This window comes from Colias philodice, chromosome 7 (assembly GCF_061535455.1).
Source record: "Colias philodice isolate Cphi_HAF_F1 chromosome 7, ilColPhil1 Martin Lab GWU primary, whole genome shotgun sequence".
NCBI classification, from domain to species: domain Eukaryota; kingdom Metazoa; phylum Arthropoda; class Insecta; order Lepidoptera; family Pieridae; genus Colias; species Colias philodice.
The window spans coordinates 853,353-872,367 of NC_143092.1; the positions used below are offsets into that span (position 1 = coordinate 853,353).

Genomic DNA, 19,015 nt, shown 5'->3' on the forward strand with positions numbered 1-19,015 from the left:
TTAGATTTTTCAGATTATTTAGTATTTACCGTACAATATTGAGATGGAAAATTATGTTAATTGTGTGAATGGATGAATTTATCAACATCGAATTACATTATCTATGAATTTTTATATCAAAAGTTAAATCATTAATTTTAAGTCAATCGCCGGTTTTGTTGTTTATTTTCAACTTGGGTTGTTTTGTTTAGTTTGACTGTCATTGTTACAATTATTGAGTTACATATAAGGCAGTTTAAAGTTAAAGAAGCCCTTCGGAAAAGTTATACCTACTCTATATCATTTCCATAATATATAATGAATCGATCTTGCCCATAAAATAACAAATTTACACGGACGAAGTCCCATCCGAAAACTAGAGCTCTTATCTATTTTCCCCATGAGTATTATTACACACCCATATACAAAAAGCTATTCTTATCAGCTGATAACGAATATCGACCTGTTTGCGTTTGTTTGCAGAATTATGTCACTCACAATATAAATACAATACATACTTACAACATTTTTGTGTTGGAAAATGCAACATTGAATAAAATAAAACGGTCATTAAAACCCAAAAATTAAGAAGAACGTATTTTTATGATATCTGCGTAACGGACAACAATTGTTGTTTTTGTTACTTTAAATATTATTAATCGTTTGTGAGTTATTTGTATTCTATATTAATGATTAGAATTATGAGTTAATTTACTTACCTACATTTTTGTGTTTTCATTCAGTTGAATAAACAACTATACACCGTTTTATTAGTAAATATAATACATATTAGTAAGCAGCATTATCCATGCAAAATCCCTTAACCACCAGAAGCCACAACCTTAGAAAATATAACTTACCCGTGTTTTAAAATAGGCCCGTTCTGCGACGGCTTAGAATACAAATTTAGCAACGACTTGGTTGTTGTAAACCTAAGGGATCAACAAAAAACATACAGCGTAAAGAAAAAGTGCAAAACAGGAGAAATCAGGCGCTCTAATTATAGCATATGGCAAGCGAAAAAACAAGACTTAAAAAATTATGTATCAGAACCTTTTTTTTGGGATTGTCGGTTAAAATATTGATCAAGTTATGAATGTCTGATTTCATCAGTAACGTATCGATTTTTAAGCAACCATTTTGAAAATATAATAATGGCTATCACATAGATCGGTAATCTGTTGACCATAGTCCATATGTAATTAGGAAAGTTCTAAGACAAACTATAATCATAGGAAAGTCTGTAAGTTTGCTTTTTAGGTGACATCTATTGTTATTCTTAGAACAGTTTGTTTATTAATAAATTTTTCAAATAAGCAATTAGTTCTAAATATTTATTATTTTCATAAATATCATACCAATATAATGTGATTACTTACAATAAAAGTTTTTTTTTCCATTAACTATGTAGGTATTAAGCAATAATTACAATTCTGTAGATTCTCACATTTAATTTAATACAAATCTAGTACCCAAACAGAACTGAGTATTATTTTTGTAAATTGTATTTGGTCACCTTCCTAATCCAGAATAATAAGCAAAGAAATAAAACAAAAGGGAAATAAATGTGCAGTGCAATATATCTAAAACTAACGTAAAAATTCAATGCAAAAAACACCTATGAAATAAAATATAAATATATTTACATGGGCTTCTTAAAATTAGCATCTAATCTGTAGTTTTCATAACACTATATTTTTTGGCAATTTTTTAAATAATTCATGCGTCCAAAAATCGATTACCTTCATAACTTCAAAAAAATTTTTTTTTTCATTTTTTTCACGCAATTCACCTTACTAGCAATATTTTTCCTATTTTTCATATACTGAAACATTCTTCCTACTTTCCATACATACCTCGCATTCGGCAGCAGTCCTTGCGCCGTGAAGTCGCCCGTGGAGTTCCATCGCTTGGTGAGGGTCGCGCCTGGTGATGGACTCTGGTTGCTGGACGTCGAGCTATTGCGCGATCTACGGGTGTACTAGCCGTGTTTGACTGGGCTATGACGTTTTTTTATATACTGACTTTTTTTTACTGTGGCTATTACGTTTTTTCAGGTTCCATCAGTATAAAAAATAATAGACATGTCTGATGGTCAAAAAATGAAAAATTCTTGAACAGAAGTTTGTTTTTAGGTGGTGATGGTTTTATTCATATTGGAACGAAGGGGATGAAATTTGGTACGAAGTTTATAATGTACTTTTTATTACAATTTTTAATGGAATCCAATAGGGAAAAAATGTCATCACTGTTTATTGTTTCAAAAACATGCAAAGCTCTTTTATGCAGGGCAAAATTTTAGAGCATAATATTAACTCTTCTCAATAATTATTTAATTGATATGCAATAGTCTTTATTTGAGTAAAAAACGTCATAGTACAGTTATGAAAACTAAAATCAGCATCTAAATAATAATTATACTTAGCAACAAAATAATACATATAAAAAATAATAGAGGCGATGAGAATCTACAAGCATCTCTAATATTGACCTTAGTAACTAGTAACCAAGGAAAAATACAACTTATAAATTATAATTTATAACCACTAATCAGTCAAAACCGTTTTTACTAAGGTTTTTGACTGATCTTTGCAGTCAATACTGGTTTTGAACGGCTATGAGTTTTGACTGTTACATATCTAATATATTCTACTACATACATATATCTAAGTTTACATATCTACTATATAAAAATAAGTCGGGTTTTCCTTCCTGACGCTATAACCCCAGAACGCACGAACCGATTTCCTCTGTTTTGCATTCGTTGGAAAGGTCTCGGGCTCCGTGAGGTTTATAGCAAAGAAAAGGTTTCTCTGGTGGCGAAACGGAGTTCGCCCGGTTTGCTAGTTTACTATATATCTCTATTCTACTATATCTACGTTCAATATTTACCTATAGGGCTGTGGTGCGGGCACGTGGTGCGGCGCGGGGGTCGCGCGGGGCGAGGGGGACGGCGCGGGGGAGAGGGACGAGGAGGACGCGGGCGAGTCCGACTGCAGCGAGCCCGTGGATTGGTGCTGCGGGCCGCGTCTGGGGAAGATACAATAAAAAATAATAAATTAAATCATTGAGGTATTATTATAGAGAGGACACCACGATCAAAATCTGTGACACAAACGCAGCGGCGCGGGGCGGCTAATGAGTCATACACTTTGTAGATATTCTGCCTATAATTACTTATAAATTAAAACCAATCAATGTAACAAATAAATATTGTTTATATTATTAAAAAAAAATGAATAAACTTATCAATTTAAACCAATCAATGTAACAAAAAAAATTGTTTGGAGACGATTGACTCTAACTCGTGTTACAAATAGTGTAGTAGCGATGGCCTCTCTAGTACGTAGTACATAGTAACTCAATGAATAAAATTAAGTTTATTTGACTCAAAACACGCTTTTGAAGACGGTCATTAGTATGGATTTCTAACGAAGGTGGCAGCACCGTCATAACAGTGAAATTGACGGTTGATTCATGGAACGTACTTCAACTTTACTTCAACAGAGCCTAGCTCGTGGAGCCGCGCCAGAGAAACGACTCGTCATTTGAACATCGAAGAATTCCGAGCCTCCACTGCTCAGAACTGTTCTCCGTTTAGTTCACCATTGTTTAATTTAAAATGTAACAGTCATTGTTAAGTTAGCACTCGCAGTGTAACCGATGAACGATTAAAATTCTGTCCTATTCCTACAAATATATTTTAAATTATTTATTTTTGTTTTAAATCAGATCATCTTTCTAGCTTTACGCACGACTTCACTCACGTGGTCAAAAAGAATGATCTGTAATATAAGTCAAATTTTTAAAATAGCGCCATCTATCGAAATTAATTTTGAAGTGATAAAAAAGCACAACAAACATAATCATGGTATGGATCTTCCCATTAGAATGAAATGTTTTGATTTCAATTTTTGATCCCATAACAAACATAATCGGGATATAAGTCTACAATGTGAGGAATCTAAAAAAAAATTATTGACATCAAGGTTTGAAGTTTGAACCAAAAAAAAAACAAATTTTCAAATTATTCCTAACTGTAACATTTCCAGTGTTTGTTTCCCAAATAAAAAAAAAATAAAAACATCATAATATTATGTTTCATCTATTCGCAACGTGGATATCCGATAACCAGACGAAAAGTGGGTTACTTTAGATTGTAAGCATTACAATATCGTCTAAACAAACTTACTTTATATTAGTTTAATATTGGTTTCTTTATTCGTATAAATTTGAAATGAAATACGTTTATTATGGATACATAAAAAAGATATAAAGAAAATGAAAAAGTAACCTTATATGCCTGCCGCTCAGTGCAATACACTGATTTTCAGTAATTTGACTCAGAATTAAAAAAAAAGACGGGTTGGTTGAGAAGTGAAAACTTGATTATTAACGTTGAGCATGTTTGATATTTTGGAATGGTATCCGTCTTACGCTTTTTCGATCAGGTCACGTGTCCTGACGCGAGTTTAAGATTTTATACCCATTACAGAAAAAGTGCTCAACGCCGTTATAGAAGTTTTCACTCCAAAAATAATGTACATTTACGGCGTAAATAGTAGGTACAGCATGTCGTTTCGGAGTTTTATCTGTATGATGCGGCTTATTGAACAAGCTTATTAATCTTTATCCGGATCTTGAAAAGCATTAGATTCTCTCTATGATAATATTCTCATGTGTATACTCTTTTTTTTTTTTTTTTTTTGTGTGGTGTCTCTCAATGTTAGCCAGAAGGGCTTCTACATTTTAACGCGGACGCGGGGGTGAACTGAAGGTTCACCCTGGTAGCGACATGCACAAGGGCGTCCCCCCTTGACGGGGACCACGAACGTCGCTTGAGTGGAGGAGGCCAGAAGGGCCCTAATCGGACGGGTGTATACTCTATACCGCTCACTTTGTATGACATCATTATCAAAAACATCATGTTAGTTAAAACTGGATAATGTCCTCAAACCAGTTTGATATTATGTGGTGTATTATCACCAAAACCTTTATGCTGATGATAGTTAAGATTTAAACTACATATCTTGTATATTTCTATTTTTTCTGCTTATAAATCCTCTCCTTACTGATAATTTATATACGAAAGTGTGTTTGTTTGTTTCTTTGATATCCCGACGGTGCAATTTTTTTTATTTTTATGTCCGGGCATATTTAGGAGGCTACAGAGTGACATAGGCTACTTTTAATCTCGGTGAAACGCTTTTAACTTGCGGCTTTGCCCATGTTGTCTATTACTTAAGAAAGTCTATAAGTAAAACTTTCCTCGAAAATTACACTATTCATTGGCGAAAACGGAATGTAAATGGATGTAGTTTTTGATTAAATCGCGAATAGACAGACAGACTTGATGGAGAACTTTGTTTGCAATATGAAGTGATAATAACCTCTGAGGTAATGATGATGCACTGGATCCATAGCTGGAACTGCGTTTCGCTGTCTCCCGGTATGTGGACTGTCTTGTGATGCGCAGCTCTCGTGTGGGAGTGCCTGTTGATCCTGGAATTTAAGTACAACATGTTAATAGAAGTGCTAACGAAAGTGGCTAGATATTTAAATACAAAGGTTTCTAATAAACTTTGATTATAAATTTATTTTAATTAACAGGTCGCATTTGATGCACTACTATTTTAAGCACGTCGTGTCCTATTTTTATAACGTACATACATATAATAATATAAATTATTAAAAGCACTTCCATCTGTCGAGATCACCGCACTTCCAGCTCGGCCACCCGTACCACCAGCTCAGCCACCCGCGCGGCTAACTCTAAACTATAAGTGTGCTATAAGCAAGGTATATTTACCAGTATACGTGCCGTTTCTAGGTGCGCTTGCTGTAGCCGGCGCGCGTCCCTCTAGCGCGTTTAACCTTCGCAGAGCATCAGCCAATGTGGAACGAAGGCAGAGTAGTTCCTCCGCCTGGCGGGAACATCGCACTTCTAGCTCGGCCACCCGCGCGGCCAGCCCGGCCCCTTCGCTCTCTAGCATTTCATCTGGAAAAAGGAAATTTTGATTGTTATTATATCATTTCTGTATAACATAAATATCATTGTATGAATTGGTCACATGACTAAAAAATGGAAGAGATAATTATATGTATACGTGTTCCTCCTTCATTCACACTTGATGATATCCTAAAATTTATTAATAAGGGCATCAAGTTATCATTTTAGGTCATCGATTTAGTATAATTTCTTTACAGAGTAAATTGAATAACAAATAGTTAAGAAGCTAGATAACTTTACGGTTCACAGAAAAAATTAATTAATATCTTGTGATTATAACGTACAAATAAGAATGATACTTATTATCATATCGCCTCACACCTGTTAAAACCTAGAAGTCATAATTCACTATCCTCGTTTTGGAATTTCCAAATTAAAGTATGTAACATAATACCTATGTATCTTTTCATGGAAGGCACGACTAATTTACACTTAAACATATTCCTTTTATATGTTATTGTTCTTATTGTAATTTATATTATTGTCTATATTCTATAGTCGTTAGTTTGTATGCGTAGATAATTTTAGAAATTAAGAATAAGTCAATGCAATGTGCTTATGGAAACGACGACGATCTTTTATATATTTTACTAGCGGTCCGCCCCGGCTTCGCCCGTGGTACATATGAAAAATAGATGTTGGCCGATTCTCAGACTTACCCGATATGCACAGAAAATTTCATGAGAATCGGTCCACCCGTTTCGGAGGAGTATGCAGACTAACATTGTGACACGAGAATTTTATATATAAGACTAGCGGTCCGCCCCGGCTTCGCCCGTGGTACATATGAAAAATAGATGTTGGCCGATTCTCAGACTTACCCGATATGCACAGAAAATTTCATGAGAATCGGTCCACCCGTTTCGGAGGAGTATGCAGACTAACATTGTGACACGAGAATTTTATATATATAAAGATTTCTTTTAATAAGCAGCTTTTTCAATAAAATTGATTCTTTCTGAATTTTTATGCCTGTAATATTTGTTAATTTCGTTGTGATATGAATGCGTTCAAAACATATAACAGATACTTACATAATATAATACTACACTATTAGTACATTCTTATTTATCTCAATCAGTATTTAATTCCAACGAAACATCAAACACACCGTGCTTATCATATTAATAGGTTTTATCAGTATTTCGGCTATTAGGAATATTAGTGTCCCTCGTTACGACTGACCGGTTTTTTAAACATTAAAATATACATCACGTGTATGAGGCCCATAGAAAAACATTTTATAAACAAGTGGAATTTAAAAGTTTTATTGATGGCATTGAAAAGGTATCTGATTTTATACTTTTTTTACATGTGGAATATTTTGACACATTTTGGAAATAAATACCTAAGTAGCTACATAATGTTTTCGTAATGTTAATCTTATCTTATATCTTATATATAAAATTCTCGTGTCACAATGTTAGTCTGCATACTCCTCCGAAACGGGTGGACCGATTCTCATGAAATTTTCTGTGCATATCGGGTAAGTCTGAGAATCAGCCAACATCTATTTTTCATATGTACCACGGGCGAAGCCGGGGCGGACCGCTAGTTAAAAATAAAAATATATGAAATTCTGTATTTTAAAGATACAGATAAGGCACCGAGACTGAAATATAATATCCACATGTATGACAAATTTTAACAACCAATTACTGATACATTTAATTATTCGAAAACTTGTTACTTCGTTTTAACGACGTGTTAATTTAAACTAAAAGGAAATCCTTGGTCACATGTGATATAATATCGAAAGTGTAAGTTGAGGAAATGCCTCATATGGGCTAGTCATACTTGTTACGCACTACCGGTGTTTTTTCCCACTTGAACATTAATCATTAATCAGCAATTTTTATTTTTGTAGAACAAAAATTGCGAATTGTAGAATTAGTGGAAGTCTTCGTAGTATATGTACGTAGTTACAAAATATGTAGGTACACAAATACAAAATAATTTAACCTCTGAGGTAATGATGATGTGATTCGAATTGAATAGTATATAAGATAAATATTTATCATACTATGGGTAGGTATAAGAAATAACTAATAAGTATACAAACAACAAATTAGTAGAAATCACAGTAGAACAAAAATATCTTCTATAGAATATAAATAACAAAAAGAAAATATCAACGTACATCAAAGGACAATAAAAGAAAAGATTATTATCTTATAATCAGTAGGAGGATTTAATTGCCGCAGTCTAAAACAAGTCAATAACTGCGTTAAAAACAACCGACTTCAAACTTGCACTTGCAACATTTACAAATACAGACAAAAATGCTCATAAAATAAAAACTACTGGGCCTATCCGAATAAAATTTTTATGGGACCAATTCGACACCATCCCGCGTCGAACAAAAAAAAGAATCACGTAAATCGGTTCAGAAACCACGGAGTAATCGGTGTACATACATAAAAAAAAAAAAAAAAAACATACCGGCCGAATTGATAACCTCCTCCTTTTTTTGAAGTCGGTTGATAATAAAGATATTTCACAAAGTTAGCCAACAGCCTTGTATCAATTGCAAGGATTTGCCAACACATGTGACAACATTGCAATAGTACGTGAAGGTTGTGCAAAATCTTAATAGCACTTAAACGTATGTAATTCTATATTAATATGTCTTGCTAAAAAGTACAATTGTTCATCTAACTCTGTGTTTATTAAATAAAATAAATGCTATTTAACATTAATATAAAATAAGTACTAAAGCCCAAATAAGATCTTCTATTTCATTTGGACCAATATTAACTAATAATCAATACATAGATGTATACTTGAAAATATTTACATATATAAACATTATTAATCTTTTAAAGTGGATGTGGTAGCCGTTGTCAACAGCGCTGATCATCAATCAAGCTGAATCTGACACATCAAACAATATTTAAATTGAATGGTAATCAGTCAATAATTTTAACTTCAGTAGGCAATTACTAAAATGTAGTTATAATATATTCTTCTAAGTACCTACCTAAGTACCTTAATCGATTTGTTTTTAAAAATTTAAATGTATTGATGTCATTAAACATTTAAGGTTAAAAATGAATTCCACAATTATCTAGAAAACTGTTTGTAAAAGTTATGTAAGAACCGAAACTGAATTTAAATCTCAAACTTTAAATTACAAAAGAATCCTTTGTTTCAAGATGGCTGCCAAATTTGAACTTACGCCAAGCCGCATAGACGTCGTTCATGGTGTCTCCTGGCGAGTCGCTCGCCCTAGAACTTCTTGATTCGTGGCTATCCATGGTGGTTTGCACTTATACACTCATAATATATGGGTTTATATTATTGGTATAGGTTAGACTTTATGTAAACGTAGAGAAAATAGGAAAAATAAAAATAGAGCAACTAATTTTCGCAGATATTCTATGATGGAATACAGTAAGCATTTAAATCTATGTCCGTGAATATTTGAATACGAATGATAAATATTAGAGAATAGGTACCAAAGTAATGCAGCAACTTTCATGTAATTTTAGGACCTATTTTATTATTTTTATGAAGGATTTACAATTGAATACATATACATTTTTAATGATTTGATACATTGATTATATACAGGTTCCTATAAGTACATAATAGTGAAGTCCCATGTCCCAAGTGGGGATACATCTGTTTCACTGATCGATTTTTCTTTAGGGAAAAGTAGGTGATCAGCCTTCTGTGTCCTGCCAGACCGAGACATTTTTTTTTATTCGTCTCCACCGGGAATCGAACCCAGGACCCCTCGGTTCTACGCTCACGCGTCAACCACTGTACCAAGGAGGCGATATAAGTACATAGAGTTTATTAATTTTATTTTTATCGTCTGTAGTCTGTACCTATAATGAATGAGTCATTAATTCGTAGCGAACACACACAGAATACTTAACCACATAGCCTAAAATAATACATAGCACAAATATTTTCTGCGCATGATAGGATTACAAATTATAGAAATTAATATGAATGCCTCTCATTGCAAAATAGCGACATTACCTATTTGATTGTTAGATTTATTTAAGACTAAGGGCCGATTTTTCAATGCTTGGATAAAACTTATTCGTCGAATAATGTAACTACCATTTTAAAAACGTATTCTAATTGCCCGTATTTGACCGTATTTGACACTTTATTAGACGGATAAGTTTTATCCAAGCATTGAAAAATCGGCCCTAAATTACATACTTACATACTGTATGTAAATATTAGCTGATAATAATCTTGTTATAAAAATTATTTCGACTAATTACTGTTAATGTATGCATCCAAAGCATTAAAATTTTGAAGTAAAAACAATATAATTACATTGTCAACATGTTCAGGTTATCCTTAACTCAAAAAACGATACTTAAAGAAACATTACGGCAAATTGGTATTTACGAAACATATGTTCCAGTTATTTAGTGCTTTGTTTTATTTTAATTACGGTTTTTACTGAATAATTAAATTGTCGTTTGTGCAATTATATCGTTTGTTGCGATACTAAATTTACTAAATAGTAAATACATACTAGTATTTAATCTAAAAAGTGGATAAGTAGAGATTGACCTGACACATATAATAAAACCCACGTCCTAAGATTAGCACATGGATTCGTAGGGAAGAGTATTTCGCTTATAATTTTCTTTAAATACGAGCAAGCATAGCCTATGCCCTAAACAAAAAACTCTACTACATGGTTAAATTATTATGTTCTTTTTATTAACTTCATTTGAAAAAAGCGTTACTTGACCGGTAAATTCTGTGTTTTAAGAATTAACCGCTTACAAATGCAAGGCATTCAAATAAGCATTAGTTCTATACTCAAGAGAATTCCGTATAACGGTCCGATTTGTGTCGAGTTTAGCATTTCAACAGTTCCCATGTGCATACGTAACTGTACTTTAGGTCAAATTCTTGGACACCGTGTCATGTTTTAGGAAATGATGTTTAACGAATTATTTGTATAGTTTTTAATTAATAATAAGGGTCAATTAATAATATAGAGTTTAGAAAGATAATGTTATTTTCATCGTGTTAATGGCATAATGTTATAGCAACAAATAAAATAAGGGTATCATTTAAGCTATCACCAATTTAATTAGTTTTGTGTTTCTTAAATAATAGGGTTTGTCCTCAAAATAGTAGATCTGTCACCAAAATGTAGTCACCAAACAATGCAAAATCAGTTCCACAATAAATCACCTAAAATCCTGAGATATAAGGTCTAGTACCAAATAAATGTTTTTGTATGTATTATAATAGGTGTGTCCTAATAAGTATTTAAGCAAACTAATTTAAAGAGATCACCAATAAATCATATTATGTTACGGGAACTATATTTTCTATCACCAAAATTTATATTTGTCATCAAGTTGTATCACCTAATAAATAGATCTATCACCACGAAATATTTTCGTTCTCAGATAAACAAAAATTGTTCCCAGGTATGAATTATCAAATTAATGTTAATATATGTGTAAAAGAAGAGATCGATAACCAATAAAATTATATTGCATTACATGAATAAAAACTTCGTTCTTATATTAACAGTTTTGTTACTTAGATAATAGCTCTGTGCTCAGAATGGTAGATCTGTCACCAAATAAATCGATTATCGATCCCTGACTGCGACTCCTTTTTATTTGATATTTTGTCACCAATACAGTAGTAACATTTTATTTCGTTCAGATATTAAATTAATAGTATTCGTTACCAATTTAATACATCAATTTATAATTTTAATGAAAAAATGATCAAAGGGGCGGAGACAAATTGGCGCGCTTTAAAAATTGACCAATGATGACCAAATGATTATTCAGTGGTTATTATTTTTAAGAATAAATATTGATTATTTTAACTTTAATTAAGTGTTTTATCTACTATTCTGCTGGCCATAAGCCAGCTATTTTAAACCAGCGCTGATTGTTCAGTGGTAATTATTATAAACAATAAATATTGATTATTTTGACTTTGTTTTATTTACTACTCTGCTAAAATTTTTATTTAAATATAATTTATACTACCAGTGGAAATTTAGAACCTTGGGAGTCTAGTTAAGTAGCAGAATCTTTTGGTTGAAACGATGATGACAACCCTAATTAGGGTTCCGTAGCCAAAATGGCAAAAACGGAACCCTTATAGTTTCGTCATGTCCGTCTGTCCGTCTGTCCGTCTGTCCGTCTGTCACAGCCGATTTACTCGGAAACTATAAGTACTACAGTGATGAAATTTGATGGGAATATGTGTTGTATGAACCGCTACAAAAATATGACACTAAATAGTAAAAAAAAGAATTGGGGGTGGGGCCCCCCATACATGTAACTGAGGGATGAAATTTTTTTTTTCGATGTACATACCCGTGTGGGGTATCAATGGAAAGGTCTTTTAAAATGATATAAAGTTTTCTAAAAAACATTTTTCTTAAAGTGAACGGTTTTTGAGATATCAGCTCTCAAAGTCGTAAAAAGTATGTCCCCCCCCCTCTATTTTTATAACTACGGGGTATAAAATTCTAAAAAAAATAGAGGTGATGCATGCTAATTAACTCTTTCAACGATTTTTGGTTTGATCAAAGTATCTCTTATAGTTTTTGAGATAGGTTGATTTAACTGTAATTTATTATATTTGCTGCTACGGAACCCTTTGTGCGCGAGCCCGACTCGCACTTGGCCGGTTTTTTTTTATTTGAACTTAATGCAATTTTCTAGTAAGTAACATAATATGATTTATTGGTGATCTCTTTAAATTAGTTTGCTTAAATACTTATTAGGACACACCTATTATAATACATACAAAAACATTTATTTGGTACTAGACCTTATATCTCAGGATTTTAGGTGATTTATTGTGGAACTGATTTTGCATTGTTTGGTGACTACATTTTGGTGACAGATCTACTATTTTGAGGACAAACCCTATTATTTAAGAAACACAAAACTAATTAAATTGGTGATAGCTTAAATGATACCCTTATGTTACTAAAAAATTGCATTCGTAATTACCGTATGTGGTATTTGTTTGAACGGTTTTTTTATATGCAAAAAGAAATAACTAACAATTATAATAGTTAAAGGTATATTCTGAACTATTTTTCTTTAAAATAAAATTAATCCGATTTTTTAATACGCAGTAGGTATATCCTCTTCATGTTTTTTAGAATATTTTTAATTGTATATACAATGCAGATTCATAAAAATATGTATGTACTGTTATGTTTTATCCTTCGTTCTTGGATGTTCAATTTAAATTTTAAATAATGAAAAAGACCAACTTATCATCACCGAATCATCACAGTTACCATGTTATAACAATGCATATAAAAGTAAAGCAACAACGGATGTATGTACCGCAATTTCGACAGACAGCTGATTGCAGCTAAGATAAATCACGACCATTATATCTCCCTCCCACGGCACCCATCCGAGAGGGATGGGCGATGTTCTCACGTTTGGGAAAGTTCGTGTGAAGATTCTTAGAGAAATGATAAACAAAAACTTTCATGACTTAGTATTTGTTATCGCTTTTCAACGCTATTGATTGCGCGTGATTTGTATGGGATTTATCAATACAATATGTAATTACAAGATTTACGATAGTAACTGCAATGTAATTCCAGACGCATAATAACTACGCATTTCATTAAAATCGTTACTGTTTTGTAACTAACTATGAATGACACAAAGCCTTAACCGACCCAGCGGAACCCATCCACTTAATCATTTACTATTACCACACTTCCTTTTATTCCACAAATCCTATTATTTTGGTTCTCTAACACTGACCGTGACCGGACGTGACGTCACAGGTACTGACGAGCGTCAGGCCATCATTATGCCACACGCGTCTACATCGGCGACATTGCATGAATCAAGCCACGTGATCGAAATGGTAAGTGAATTTCGACAATTAGGTACCTAGCTATTCAAAATGTACCTGAAACATTTCTGAGGTGAATACTTTTACGTGCAAAATGCTAAAGAATGTTAGACTAATAAATACCCTGACACGGGATTCGAGGACTTTCAATGTATGCAAGGAATGTAGGTACTCACCAAAGCTTTAATCAGCTCAACACGACGTAGATCTCATAACTAAAGCGCTGATTAGACTAGATACCTTATTCGTAAAATAAGCATGTAGATGTAGTCAATGTAGGTACACAATAATGTGTAATACGAATAGATCACGCGAGTTGATATGCGACCGTCTTATTTAAAAGATCCGAACCTGTGTTCCACTTCTTTTAATGGAGAATGCGATTTCGCATTCCCAGGATCTCAAAAATCTTTCGAAAGGTGATGTTGGGTGGACCTAGCGTCAAAAATCTTTCGAAAGGTCCCTATGTTGGGTCGGACTCCTACTATAGCCACTAGGCAGTACACAGTGGACTATAAATTAAACTCTGATATGCTCCGTCCGAAGATCTGCATTTAGTTGCGAGACCACGAATATTGTTTATTAGCGACACACATTCGTTAAATCTCAATATACAATCAACAGAATTGATAATATAGACAACGAGTGTTACGAATTGAGGACACTTCAATATGTACAAGACGACCAATGCAATACGCAAAACAAAATAGTCTAAATACATACCACCAGGCTCCAATTCGAAAGTATTATCAACATAGAATAGCTATCAACTTTGCAGCATTAGTTTTCACTTCCCCAGTGTTCATAACAATCTATTCATTAAACACAATGGAACGTAAAACAAATTGGACAAGATAAACAATAATATTTATTCGTCAAACGCTCATATATTGTCATGCATTGAAACTTGGACAATACGGTGATGTCATGCGCATGTCCCTGGACATGTATTTGATCTGTCAATTGAAATGCAAATATTAGTTTCACGTTCTGGCTCAGATTTACGCAATGGTTATATAATATTTACCTAGTGGGTTATCAAGGGCATCGTAGTATGATTTCACGTCTAGATTAGAATATAGCTGGGAACGGCGTGATAGCACTTAATCGCGTAATGAAAGAAAGTTGTCACAATGGTTAATTAGCATTAATATTGTAGTAACGAAACGAAGATAAATAGTTCATACGGCCTCGCACTAAGGCCTCGTTGGTATTTGAATAAACTACGTTTTTATTTAATAGTAAATTTATATATTACATCATAAATGTAAGTACTACTGATTCCGGCTATTCATGAAAATAGCAAAATATAGTGTTGCCCACAAAAACTACCATTAATGGGGTCGAAATCACGGGCGCATCTAATTCCAAAATCATTCATTCATTCTGTTCTTGCATCATTTTTTGTACATTAGCTAATCACCAAGTTTATTGTATGTAGTATGTAATAATATGGAAACAATTGCATACAACATTGACCATAAATCATTGACAATAGAGGCTATTAGACTCCGTCATTGAGGTCACCTTAGTGCCTAGATCGTATTCTTCACTTATATAACTGACATCTTTTTCCTTTTAAATTAATTCATGTGAATTAATGATGCACGAGCTATGATAAATGAAGTATACAAAGACATTGTTAATGAATGAGAATGAATTTAAATCCTATTTTAGTGTACTAAATAGACCAAGTAACTTTGAAAAAAATATCTTTCGAAATTCTTATCGTAAAAGAAACGTTGCCAATTGATGACAGTAAAAAAATAATTAGGTTTAAAACATTTATTTCTGAAAAAGATTAGGTTAGATTTGAAGAATTGATTATATAAACTGATAAATTATAATACCTTCATCTCAAACATTACTTGGTAAACTTATGTTCTTTCAGAATCCTTTTCGAATGGTCATAGTACAGAGCAATTAGGTACCATTCGTATATTAAATTTCGTACCAAGGACTTGTCTGAATTGAAACACTAAGCTACCGTAACTTTGTAACTTATTAGGCAATAATAGAAATACGTGGAGTCTAAATTTAGCTAATGTGGCAATCAGGTGTGGCCGGTCAAATTGCGTGACTGCAGGACACGTTATAAGAGGTTTTTATCGATAATAGACATGGAAATGTACCTATATATTTTATGTAATATCACAGATAAAATAATACTATGTAATATGACGGGTGTAAGGAATACTTTTTTAATACAGAGCTTGTGCTAAAATCCGATTGTGGCTAGTTAAGAGATGTAATTGTAGACATGCTTTAAACGAACGAGATATTGAAACAGCTATTCCTAAGACTAGTGATTTAAGTTTCATTATTAAGAAGTAAGAACCCTTCTTAGTATTAGGTCAGAATTTAAAGTAAAAATAAAATCAAAACATTTTTTTTAGATGATATGTTACTATGACTAGTTTCATGAAACACGCCTTGATAGTCGTATGGGCAGTGGGCACTAAAACACGAGGCCCAGGTATCCAAATAGATATATTTCAGACGTAAACAAAAGGCAAGAAAGTAAAATCGAGTGGAGTTGGAGTTTACCATACAAAAATTATGTTAAATGTATTCGCACCCTGCACAGAAAAACGGGACTTCGCTTGCATCGATTATAACGCTTCAGAAATTTATGACGCATATCCTGATCGAGGTGTTATGTTAAATTATTATTAATCACTCGCATATTTTAAAAGGGTATCCATAATTCATTCAAATTAATACGGAAGGAAATATATCTATAAACGTGTTAGATGGCATGATACAAAACAACATGCATGAGATATAAATGATATTAACGTAAGGAATACTAAACAACAACACAGAGTCATTCATATTAATTATTAATAACGATAAAAGATTTACATCTCACATCTACGCGTTATTTATGAAAACACGAAAACATTCTAAAAACATAAATGTTTACATTACATAAAGCATATTTTTATAAACAATCAATGGAAAATTTTACAGATATCCGTAAAACTGAATGCACCTATTGACGCAGCAGATACAAAAACATGGTAACCAAGGTACTGCGAAAATTAGTTGCTCTAACAACGCTGTATAACCTCAAAACATTGCTAACAAGATCACAGTTTACGACGATACCACAAAAACAGCACGAGAAGCACAATAAGAACTGATTCCACTTAACATTACATGAAAAACTGATAAAAACCCAGGCTCAGGTAAGCCGGTAGACGTTGCATAGCTAACTGAATTACTGTCACGCCGGACAGCTGATCAAATATTGTACGAAAATGAGGATTTAAAACAAACCGTATTAACTTATGATTAAGATCTCTATTTGTGCGCGGAGAAAAGCTGCGGCTTAGTTCCGGGAAAGAAGATGGCACGCATGCGTGATGAACCCTGGGGTTTCCGAATTGAAGCCCTAAATGTGGAAAATGGACTTTGTCTGCTTACAATAGCGTATAAATTTGGGCAACTGTAAATTACGCGTGCGTGCTGCGTGTAGTTGCATGGTTTTGAAATTTTCAATGGTCAGTAAATAGAAAAACCACCTGAATTAATAAACGGTTGATTGTGTCGATAGCGTTAATATTTTGTGAGTCAGATCTTGCTTTATTTAATTACAATTGAAATTATAATTTTAATATATTATGTCGAACAAATTAGAAATCATAGTAATAGTCCATTCAGGTAAATAATAATCAGATAGAGATAAACTAAATCATCAGTAGATAAAAAACTACACAATTCGATCCAAGATTTTCGATTTGCATGAAATAAATACATATACCTAACAAAAGAATAAAAATGTTATTCATGTACTGTGTAATTGTGATTTGTAATACATTAATGTAATGAAACAAAATACGCCCAATCAGGTTATGCAAATTTATGAATCATTAGAATTCAGGAACCTAAAAGACAATAAAATCCTTATCATTACATACAATACTGTCGAAAACAAATTCGCGAGCATCCTTCAGGTTATCTAGGTCGGAAATTACACAAACGGACAACAAAAGAATACCAAATAAGATGAAGAGCCTTGAGTCGTACCTACGTAATATATTTGGCAAAACATTTGCTTCCCTGGATTATATAACTGCACCTAAGTATTCTATCTGGGTTCGTTGCATTTTGTAGTAATGTTTCAGGTATATTTCCTTCTGGGATGAGGTCAAAATTTGCAATCTAAAGAATCAAAATATTTGCCTGTTTGCCCTGCGTAGTGCCAAAAGAATCCATGAGTTGTCAAGATACGAAGCAAACTGAGCGATTTATCAGATACATAAGTAATCTTATAACGCAGGCCAGTAAATAATTGTCCAATATCTAATAATAAATATTACATCAACGTATTATACTTGTTATAAACCAGTGATATAAGAAGATTTATCAATGCTAATAAATACGTGATGATATAAGCTGGTTAAAGAAGCGTATGTTGTTTTTCCTTTAGAAAAAATGCTAATCCGGCTCCAATGCGCAGAAAATATGGAAAATTTTCCAACACTGGTTTTGATTTGCACCTGCAAATTAAATTGGCACGAGAAGGTTTTAACTTAGTTTGTCACGAATATTGAACATTACCAAACGATCTGATATCTCTAAGGTTTCCTTATCAGTAGACAGATCACGACGCAATAGACACCTCATTATCATAAGTAGCAATACAATGAATGAAATGCGTCTTATCGCTACGTTTCTAGGTCTGCTGCAATTATACTTTAATCCCTTTTATCTCAAGATGGCGTCTCAGACAATAAATAGTCAACATTCCACGTGCTGGTCTAGAAAGCTATTTATAGTGATATTGTGAGGCTTCATTCCAAAGGGATAGATTAATAATTGCCGGTAATTAACGGACTATTTCGGCGATTAAAAGGGTTCTTAATTGGATCAATTCCCAACGGCATCGATTAGCAATTAGACGGATAGTCGACTGTTTGTCAATTACACTAACTAGGGTCTCATCTCAAGTTGTTCGAAATTGGGCACATTAAATCGATCTAATTTATCATCCGCCTTGTTTCGTTAATTCGAATTGGACTAATTCTTAACTGAACAAATTGGCAATTTTCAATTGAGTGTTTTGTAATAAGATTACATTGTTGAACTCGCTACGTTCATAATATTGATCCTTCGACGTCAACGGTTTTCGAATAGGTGATTGTAACTTACACGGCAAGTTCAATTTAG

At 33.0% G+C, this 19,015-nt stretch overlaps 1 protein-coding gene across 2 annotated transcripts in view; it reads right to left on the reverse strand.

The window, feature by feature from the left end:
- LOC149486898 (echinoderm microtubule-associated protein-like 2) overlaps positions 1-19,015 on the reverse strand; it is a 61,933-nt gene that overhangs the window by 26,795 nt on the left and 16,123 nt on the right. Inside the window, exons 3-7 of one of the 2 annotated variants that reach the window (XM_089696982.1) lie at positions 5,789-5,977; positions 5,370-5,481; positions 2,872-3,009; positions 1,836-1,949; positions 840-911 (exon numbers count right to left, since the gene is read on the reverse strand). In XM_089696982.1, the coding sequence (XP_089553108.1) occupies positions 840-911; positions 1,836-1,949; positions 2,872-3,009; positions 5,370-5,481; positions 5,789-5,977 (625 nt within the window). The remainder of the gene's footprint in view (positions 1-839; positions 912-1,835; positions 1,950-2,871; positions 3,010-5,369; positions 5,482-5,788; positions 5,978-19,015) is intronic. The other variant, XM_089696983.1, reaches the window with a different exon arrangement.